Genomic DNA, 10802 nt, shown 5'->3' with positions numbered 1-10802 from the left:
TTTAAATCCCTTAACCTAATCTTGACTTAACTTTGGTAAGTGAAATATATCAAGAAAATCATACATTTCCTTTATATTTTCCAATTTTGTGGAATACAGGCTTTTGAAGTAAGACCTAATGATTATTTTCATTTCCTGAGTGTTTGTTGTTGTGTATTCCTTTTCATTTCTTATTTTTTTTGTTAGTTTGGATACTATCCCTCTATTTTTTAGTTAGTTTGGCTAACAGTTTGTGTATTTTGTTGATTTTCTCTAAGAACCAGCTCTTGGTTTTGTTGATTCTTTGTATTATTCTCTTTGTTTCTAGTCTATTGATTTCAGTCTTGAGTTCGATTATTTCCTGTTGTGTATTCTTTTTTTTAGTGTGTTTGATTCTTTTTATTCTAGAGCTTTTTGGTGTGTTATTAGGTCACTAGTGTGAGATCTCTCCAGTTTCTTTAGAAAGGCACTCAATGCTGCGAACTTTCCTCTTAGCACTGCTTTCATTTTGTCCCATTAGTTTAGGTATGTTGTGCCTTCATTTTCATTGAAATCTAGAAAGTCTTTAATTTCTTTCTTTATTTCATCCCTGACCCAGAGGTTTTTGAGTAGGGAATTGTTCAGTTTCCATGAGTTTGTAGGCTTCCTGTTGTTTGTGATGTTGTTGAGTGTCATCTTTATTTCATGGTGGTCTGATAAGATGCAAGGGGTTATTTTGATCTTCTTGTATCTGTTGAGGTTTGTTTTGTGACTGAGTATATAGTCAGTTTTGGAGAAGGTTCCATGAGGTACTGAGAAGAAAGCATATTCTTTTGTGTTTGGTTGAAATGTTCTGTAGATATCTGTCAGGTCCATTTGATTCATCATATCTATCAGTTTCATCATTTCTCGATTTAGTTTTTTGTCTCTATGATCTGTCCATTGGTGAAAGTGAGATGTTAAAGTCTCCCACTATTAATGTGTTGGGATTCAATAAGATTTGGTAATGTTTCTTTCATGAATGTGGTGCTCTTCTGTTTGGTACATAGATGTTCAGGATTGAGATGTCATCTTCGTCTATTTTTTCTTTGATGAGAAAGAAGTGACCTTCCCATTTGTTTTGATTAATTTTGGTTGAAAGTTTATTTTATTAGATACTAGAATGGCTACACCAGCTTTCTTCTTGGGTCTGTTTGCGTGGAACACCTTTATCTAGCCCTTTACTCTAAGGTAATGTCTATCTATTTTGCTGAGGTGTGTTTCTTGTATGCAGGAGAATGATGGGTCCTTTTTATCCATATCCATTATATTAGCCTGTATCTTTTTATTGGGGAATTGAGGCCATTGATATCAGGAGATATTAATGTCCAGTGGTTGTTAGTTTCTGTTATTTTGATGTTGGTGGTAGTAGAGTGTGTATATGTGTGTGTGTGTTTCCTTTCTTTCAGTTTTGTGGATATGTGATGATTTGTTTCCTGTGTTTTTCTGGGTGTAGTTATCCTCTTTGGGTTGAAGATTTTCTTCTAGTATCTTCCATTGGGCAGGATTTGTGGCTGGGTACTGTGTAAATTTGGTTTTGTTATGGAATATCTTGTTTTCTTTATCTATGGTGATTGAAAGTTTTGCTGGGTATATAGTCTGAGCTGGGGTCTCTTATTGTCTACATAACATTTCTGGCTTTCATAGTCTCTGTTGAGAAGTCAGGTGTAATTCTGATAGACTTGCTTTTATATATGACTTGCTTTTCTGTTGTAGCTTCAATATTCTTTCTTTCTTCTGTACATTTAGTGTTTTGATCATTATCTAGCAGGAGGGTTTTCTTTTCTGGTCCATTCTATTCAGAGTTCTGGTGACTTTTTCCATGTTTATAGGCATCTCTTACTTTAGGTTGGGGATGTTTTCTTCTACAATTTTGTTGAAAATATTCTCTAGGCCATGGAGCTTGGAGGCTTTTTCTTCTTCTATTCCTTTTATTCTTTAATTTGGTCTTTTCATGATGTCTCAGCTTTCTTGGATGTTTTGTATCAGAACCTTTTTAGTTTTAACATTTGTTTGACTGATGTATCGATTACTGCCACTCCCCAAGACCAGCTCTGGGAACAGCGAAGGGAAGAAAGGAGGATCTGAGGTAGGGAGAATTGAGCAGGCAGTGAATGGCTGGTTAAGGGAAATCAACCATTGACTGAAGAACTAGCTAGAGGAACCAATTGTTGAGGAGAAGTTGAGGAATGGAAGAAAAAGAAATACTCGGAGACCCAGGCATATGCAGTACAAGCTGAAGGTCTTAAAGTCCAGTAGAATTTTTGTATCTGGCTCTCTATTTGTCTCTGTCTCTATCTTGCTTGCTGTCTGGCTGACTCTTTGCTGGTTTACTTGCTTTCTGCCTATCTATCATCTATCTATCTCTCTATCTATCTGATTATTTATGTATCAATGTATCTATCTATCTATCTATCTATCTATCTAATTATCGATGTATCAATGTATCTATGTATCTATCTATCTATCATCATCTATCTATCTTACTTGCTGTTACCCATCTTTCTATCTCCTTGCTTTCTTGTCCTCATCTATCTATTCTCCATCTCACTCCAGCTCTCTCTCTCTCATGTCTATTACTTGCTTGCCTTTTTTTGCCATTCCCCATCTATCCATCTCCCTTGCTGTTCCTCACCTCACTCTAGCTTACTCTCTCACGTATGTTACTGGCTTTCCCCCTTGATTGTTGTCCAACTAATTCTCTCCATGGGCCAAGCCTAGTATTTTATTAAAGTGAAGTTTAATTTTTCATTACAGATTACATCATGATTTTTCTCATCTTTTACAATCAATAGGGCATTCAAATATCAACAAACCAATCGAGTAGTCTAACAAGGAAACATAAACAATTCTGTATAACCTACAATAAAACATACAGAAAAAAATCAATCAATTTCCAAGTAATGGTCAGGATAACTTTATTATTATTTCTTAAACAATACTCAGGAAAGTTTAATCATAAATTCCCCTGGGCTAAAGCCATTGTGTTTACATGATTGTCATAGCAACATAGTGGTGGGAGCCATGTTACATCTCTTGAGAAAATTTCTTGAGTCTTCTGTGAGTGATCTCCTTTTGGCAAGGCCCTTGGAGCTTTCCTCCCACTTGGCAAGATCCAGTGGGATTGATATCCAGAATAACTTTTGAGAAAAATACACAAGTCTTCTGTAGGTAATCTCCTTGAGGCAAGGCCCTTGAAGTTCTTCTTCTACTTGGGGAGATCCAGTGGGAGTGATATCCAGAATGTCAACCCTTGAGAGATGGAGCTATGATTCTTGCTTATGACCCCTGATTGTGTATTAATGGTCAAGTAAAGACATGATTGGCCAAGACCTTTATAATAAAGATTCTTTAGTAGATGGTCTTTAATAATCATAAAATATTTGAGGAAGAGGAGGAGTTTGGAAAGGTCAACTACTTCTTCTGAGGACCTAAGTATGCTAATGAATTAGAGTAAGAGAAAGGTCAAAATCAAGAGAAGATAGAGTCTGAAGAGACAGGACCTACTGAGATGAGGCCCTAAAGGTCAGTAGTGAGAGTTTATTTTTAGGTCAAGTTAACTTAACTTTAGGACAAGCTAGAAAGTAAAGATTTGTTATGATTCTAAAAGAAATTGGATAGATTCATTCTCATCTTGGACAAGGAAGAAAATAGTATTGAGCAATGATAAATGATAATTATTTATCTTTAATGAGAAAGTTAGAGTAGGACCATATTGTATAATCACATAAAATTGGCTTATAAACTTAATATATATATTGATTCAGATTATAGTAAGAATTAAAAGTCATTTTTAATATTAGAGGCCTATTCTTGGATTTTTAATTGTTTTTACTGAAACTGTATGTTTGCTTCCAGCCTGCACACAAACTAAACTGGTTGTGCCTGGCTAGATAGAATCATTTGGCTTGCAGTACTTAGGTGTATTCAGTTATGACATAATCATCTGGATTGTAATACTATACTGCTTAGATACGGACAAAGGTCAATCACTAACTCGGAGGGAACAAGATAAAGTTAATACTGAGATTTTTGGATAATAATTAAAGGTTAATCTGATACTGCATATGTGTAATGCTTCAAAATTCTGTATAAATAAAGATGGCTGGAGCTATTAGGGGCCACTTGCTCAAACTGCAATAAGTGGTCAAAGTTTTCCTTCTTGCCCAATTCCACATCTCCATCCTGGGTTACTGAACTGTCTGGATATAGACTCCAGCAACATAGATTAAGCTAAATGTTTTCTAATAAAGAAAAAACTTACCCTCAGAGGAAGGAGAGCAGGTTACCAAGAAGAGACTTGATACCCTATGAGCATATACAGAGGAAGAGGTCCCCCTCAGTCACAGTCATAGGGGAGGGGAGTAAGGGGAAAATTGGAGGGAGGGAGGAATAGGAGGAAACAAGGGAAGGGCTAACAATCGAGATGTAATATGAATAAACTAATAAAAAGAATGAAAAAAAAAACCAAAAAACAAACAAACAAAAAAAGAATATCCATAACATAACTGTTTTTAAAGAAACAAAATTCTCACTATATTTCCCACTTTTAGTCCAAAATGGCCTTTTAACTAACATTATTAAGCTATCTATAATAAAAACAATTATGAGAACTATCAGATATAAATTATATTTACCATGTATAGTCCATTTTCATTTGGCAACTTTTGAGAAAATACTCCACTCTCTACCCCATCTTGGTGAGTCCAAAGTTTTGTATCTAAATAACTTTCTTATCATAACTTGCATTTACCACCTTTAAATACCTCTTTAAGACTGCAAAGCATTTTCTTAGACCCTAACAACTTAAGCTTTTTATGTTTTTAATCTTTAATAGTACCAAGGAACTGATCTTATTTTTTGTTTTTGTTATGATTTGTTTTATTTATTTTTATTTTTATTTTATTTTGAGACAGGGTTTCTCTGTGTAGCCTTGGCTGCCCTGGACTTACTTTGTAGATTAGGCTGGCCTCGAGCTCACAGGGATCCACTTGCCTCTGCCTCCTGAGTGCTGGGATTAAAGGCGTGTGCCACCACCGCCCGGCCCAAGGAAATGATCTTTAACAATATTATTCCCCTTGCTCTACTGCATCATTCAATATTTGTAGCTTTCTCTCCCTACCACGTTAACCATTGTAACTGTGGACTTGCCTATAGCCCAGCTGTCACAAATCCTTTTAAATCTTGGGGAATAATTCTATTTTGGGTAGCCTCGTTACTTAATATTTGTTTAACAAAAGGGGAATGCATCTCATAGGAAACAACACTACAACCTCTTTAAAATGCCTCAGATCTATCATTTCTAGTGTACGGCATGCTATCTCATCATAACCATGGCCACTACCATTAGCAGCCATGCACTACACAATTACTGGGAAAACTGATGATTATTTCAGAACCCCAGGCCACTTCTGCTGGGGTGTACTTGGCTCAAGATTAGCACTTTCTCTCAGAACAGGCTGTTTCTCTTTAACTCTGTCACCCTGCAGAGGCTCCTTCTCCTCTCAGCTCCCTGTCCTGACCAGGGACTTTGGGGACTTGAAATTGAAAGTGTGTGGTCCAGGGTGGGGCAGTGATTCTGCTTCCTAGGCAAGTTTGTTTCCCTCTTTCGTCCTTCAGGAGGCTCTCACTCTCAGTCACCCCCTCTAAACCCTTTGTTTTTATTTTCTGTCATGTTTTGCTTCCCAAGTGTTTCAATATCTACCTGTCACCTCCCTAGTTGCACAGCCATTTATTTAATCCTTTCAAAAATGAGAGGCTGGAGAGACCCTTCTGGTTTTCCTGTTTCACCCATTTTTTTCCCCTCAGACCCATCCATATCCACTCACAACTTTTCAAATTGCTCAGCTATTTTCCCAACTTTTTTTTGAAACTGAATACAGGAAGAAGAAGAATGGGGAGAAAAAGGAGGAGGAGAATAAGAAAAAGAAGAAAAGGAAAAAGAAATAGAAAAGTCTTTCCTGAAAACAAAGCAGGGGAGAACCCAATGTCGGCAGCTGCAGTAAACTTTTTGCTGCTGTCCTGAAACAGAATATCCATTCCTTTGTACCCTGCAATTGCCTCTATGGCACTAGAAACCAGTTTTTCCATTATTATGCCAAACCCTGTGTTGGGACTCCACTTGTAGGTGTACTTTTTGGGGGTAATTTATTGGGTTATTATATCTACTACCTCTTCAACACTTATTTCACCATAATCCCTTCCAATCCCCCAACACTAGGTAGGAGAGAAAGAAGGTTAGAGGGGAAAGGGGGTGTAGACATTTTTGGACTCTTTCCTGTGGACTAAGGGCAAGACCAATCTTCATTGTCCAGCACTCCAGCAATAGCAAACCAGCAATTCAGCAAACACAACAGCAGGGGCCAGCATCAGTGGGACAGTAGCAATGGGAGCGGCAGTTGCCATAGGCCCTCTTGGACCTCGCCCAATTTATTCCCTTTTCGGAGTCCCAAACATAAACTATCTGCAGTTGGCAAAAATCATGGCCCTCCTAGAGTATGAGGCAGTCATAGTTAATGGCCGTGGACAATCTGAAACATTTTCATATTTCAACTTGGGATTAAAACAAAGCATAGTCACACAATATAACTGCGTTTTTAAAGAAACCAAAATTTTCATAGCAGTCTTGTCTCTAGTGTATTTATCTAACACGGTATCCTCCAGCTCCATCCATTTCATTGCAAATGATAGGATGACTTTTTTTTTTATGGCTGAATAATACATTACTAATATATATATGTATATATAATATACTAACATACACATATATGCAGTATTTTTCTTTTCTTTTCTTTTCTTTTCTTTCTTTCTTTCTTTTTTTGAGACAGGGTTTCTCTGTGTAACAGCCTTAGTTCTCCTGGGACTCTCTTTGTAAACCAGGCTGGCCTTGAACTCATAGAGATCCTCCTGCTTTTGCCTCTGGAGTGCTGGAATTAAAGCCATGTGTCATCATGCCCAGCTATATATAATATTTTCATTATCCATTCACCTGTTGGTGGGCAACTAGATTGCTCTCATAGCTTAGTTATTGTGAATAGTGCCACAGAACCAGGGATGTGCAAGTATCCTTGTTGTAGTCTGACTAAAGTTCCTCAAGGGATATAACCAGGTGTGGTATAGTAGATGGTATGGTAGTCTTATTCTGTTTTTGTATTAAAAACATGCGAGTATAGCAGTGTGTGTGTGTGTGTGTGTGTGTGTGTGTGTGTGTGTGTGTGTGTGTATGTTATATACTGCAGTCCATGTATCAGTCAGAGGACAACTTTTGGGAGTTGGTTCTTTTCTTCTTCCTTCAAGGGTCTCTCTTGTTTCTGCATACCCCAGGCTAGCTGACCTGCGAACTTCCAGGTGATATGCCTGTCTCTCCTTCCCACAGCTCCACCAGCACAAGTGAGCAGGTGATGATGACAAGTTATTTTTTAAAAATATTTTATTAATTTATTTATATTAAATCTGAGTTGTTAGCCCATCCCTTGTATCCTCCCATTCCTTCCTCCCTCCTGCTTTCCCCCTACTCCGCTCCCCTATGCCTGTGACTGAGGGGGACCTCCTCCCCCTGTATATGCTCATAGGATATCAAGTCTTTTCTTGGTGACCTGCTATCCTTCCTCTGAGTGCCACCAGGCCTCCCCATCAAGGGGATGTGGTAAAAAAGATATAACATCATCACCCTATGAGGTAAGTATCAATAGGTTTCCTTCTAATCTTTACTAACCATGTTAGATAATTAAGTATTCATGTTTTAAACAAAAAGAAATTTTCATACATACTTGACTGACATCAAATTTTCTATTCACTTCTTTGAGAAAGAGCCATAATGATTTATGTGATTCATGCAGAATAAACACCAAACCTATCACATTTCCCTGAGAGAGGAATAATCAATCCACAGTACTTGACTCATGGAAAAATCAGTATATATTTTGTACAGTTAGTGTCAACAAAAATACACATTACAGTGATTAAGAAAATATACATAGGAAGCTGGCCTTTTCAGATGAGATGCTAAAACTGACCATTAACTCATAATCATTAAGAGAATATGGTATATATGGAAACTGGAGAGATGGCTCAGAGGTTAAAAGCACTTGACATTCTTCTGGAGGGCCTATGTTTGGCTCCCAATACCCACATCAGGCCGATCTCAACAGTCTGTAACTATAGATCTTTTTTTTGCCTCTGTGAGCATTTGTACATGTCTGGCATGTGCACACATAAAAATGAACATTAAAAATATCATATAGACAGAGAAATAGACAAATTGGATAGTAAATGAAGTAAATTTCAGAATATGATTTCAATATACATAGTAATTTTACATACAAAATTTATTGTTTCAATTCAAAGGAAAAGAATGGAAGAAATTGCTATTCATCCAAGGAAAACCAGATAAAGCTCTTGCCTTACACCATAAAAACTTTAAGATGACTAAGTGTTGGTAATTTAAGGGACACAAACTTTGTACTTCAGTGTACAGAGGGCTGCAGGCTTGTATAGTAGATTTTGATTGAGGGTATTTGAGAAAGCCATTCTAGATAAGAGAATACTGTTTAATAAAAAGATTTCCTTCTTTCCACAATTAAAGCAATGGTTTAAATTCACCTTTCAGAAGGCCCGAGCAATAAAAGTATGGTAGTGGAGAAGTTAGGAAAGGAATTAGAAATGACTACATCATCCAAATGAAAATGACTCTTTATAGGGATGGAGGGATGCAAGGGAGATGTACCAGCTCTCCCATAATTAGGCCTGCAGAAAAACCTGAAAGGCTGAAATATGAGCATTGATTCAAATACACAGTTCATATGAAAATGAAAAGGCACTCACTGACATAGTGACATTCCCCCACCTCCACCCCTTGGGAAAGTTCCATCAATTTCTCTTTTAAAATGTATTGTTTATTTTAACATTTATAACTTAAGGAGATTGGAGCAAATGATATTGGTTAATTACTTTAATTCTCAATTTTAATATTCTACACACAGGTCCAATAATTTTCCAGACTGTAAGACAGAGGGGTATGATAAGGAGGTGAAACACACAGACTGGATTAATGGAAATCAAACAGAATAAAAACAAAGAAACTGTAAGATCAAGGGAGTAGTGAGCAGGTTAAAAATCACATGCCTATTTAATCTCTTAGTCTGTATACTACAGAAAGCTGATAATTCTTTGATCTATGGTATGAAATTTCTCTAGATCATGAACTTTCAATATGGTAAATTAGAAAGGACAGTAAATCGACCTTAATACCATGATGTACAGAGTGTCAATCATTAACACCATTTCTAATAGTATAACATATACCACAGTTTAATAGCAGATTTCTGGGCATGTAGCATTGCATAAATCTTGAGACTGTCTCTGATATTTCATGGGACCTTCTTTGCAATGACCATGATGGGGCATCTATAGTTCCATCACCACAGTCAAACAATTTATGACATTTTCCTGTAATGCCCAAGATAGTCCCACAGTCTGCCCATTGCCACTTTCATGTCTTTGTTCCTGAATGTATAGATGACAGGATTCAAAAAAGGAGTGATAAATGCATCAAAAATAGCAAGATATTTATCAAGATGTGATGTTGGTGAAGGCCATGTGTAGAAAAATATCAGTGGCCCAAAGAACAAGATGACCACAGTGACATGGGCTGAAAGAGTGGAAAGGGCCTTAGATAATCCACCAGAAGAGCGTTTCCAAACAATGAACAGAATGAAAATATAGGAGATGACCAGTAGGACGAAGGAGCCCACAGAAATGAGCCCGCTATTGACAGTGACCATGAGCTCAAGCTCTTGAGTGTTTGTGCAGGCAAGTCTGAGGAGTCGAGGGAAGTCACAGTAAAAACTGTCCAATGTATCCGGGCCACAGAAAGGCAAGCCTACCACAAACACCAATTGTACCACTGAGTGAATCAAGCCAATGATCCAGGAAGTGGCTAGAAAGAACAAGCACACTCTCGGGCTCATGATGGTCAGGTAATGCAGAGGCTTACATATGGCCACGTATCGGTCAAAAGCCATGGCTATGAGAAGCACCATCTCAGTGCCCCCAACCGCATGACTAAAGAAGACCTGAGTGATACATCCCCAGAAGGAGATGGTTTTGCGTTTCTTGAAAATGTCACAGATCATCTTAGGAGCTGTAATTGAGCAGAATATCATATCAATGACTGAGAGATTAGCTAAGAGGAAATACAGGGGGGAGTTCAGATGAGGATCCAAGGCTACAGTGAGCACAATGACAAGGTTGCCGATCATACTTGCAAAGTAGAACAGCGAGGTGAAGAAAAAAAGCAAAAACTGGATCTCCCATATATTAGTGATCCCGAGGAACACAAACTCTGATACTCCAGAGCGATTCATTCCACACAGTGCTTCAGAGGTCAGAATCAGCATTCGTGTTTGCTGAGAGAAGAATGAAAATGAGAACAATTTACTTAGGCAAGAATTAGTGTTTACGAAAGAAAGCCTGTAACTCTGGAAGTGGTTATTACATTAACGTTACCCATAGCAAAATAATCTTTATCACATGTAAACTATCTCCCACTTAGATGGGTCAGTTAATTTTCACATGTTCTCATAGTTTTCAAAGCTAGCTACAGTTATTAAAGCAATTTCATCTCTATATTTGTGTTTTCTCTGTTGTTTTTTAATATTAAATAAATATTTTCTATTTTCTCTTGTCCAGAATATTCTACCTGATGACAAAGCAGTCATTTTTTGAATCCCTTTGGCCATGATTTCTTGTGGATTGATATGATTTAAGCCATTCATATGAGCCATCTAACAATACTCATGCACAAT

The 10802-nt window shown here is 37.4% G+C and overlaps 1 protein-coding gene across 1 annotated transcript; it reads right to left on the bottom strand.

The window, feature by feature from the left end:
• Positions 1 to 9431: 9431 nt before the first annotated feature.
• On the bottom strand, positions 9432 to 10394 carry LOC127187994 (olfactory receptor 4F15-like). The gene has a single exon (XM_051144322.1). The coding sequence runs from the start codon at positions 10392 to 10394 to the stop codon at positions 9432 to 9434; it is 963 nt and encodes a 320-aa protein (XP_051000279.1).
• Positions 10395 to 10802: the final 408 nt, after the last annotated feature.

This window comes from Acomys russatus, chromosome 4 (genome assembly GCF_903995435.1).
Source record: "Acomys russatus chromosome 4, mAcoRus1.1, whole genome shotgun sequence".
Taxonomy (NCBI): Eukaryota; Metazoa; Chordata; class Mammalia; order Rodentia; family Muridae; genus Acomys; species Acomys russatus.
This window is presented reverse-complemented; position numbering and strand designations above follow the sequence as displayed.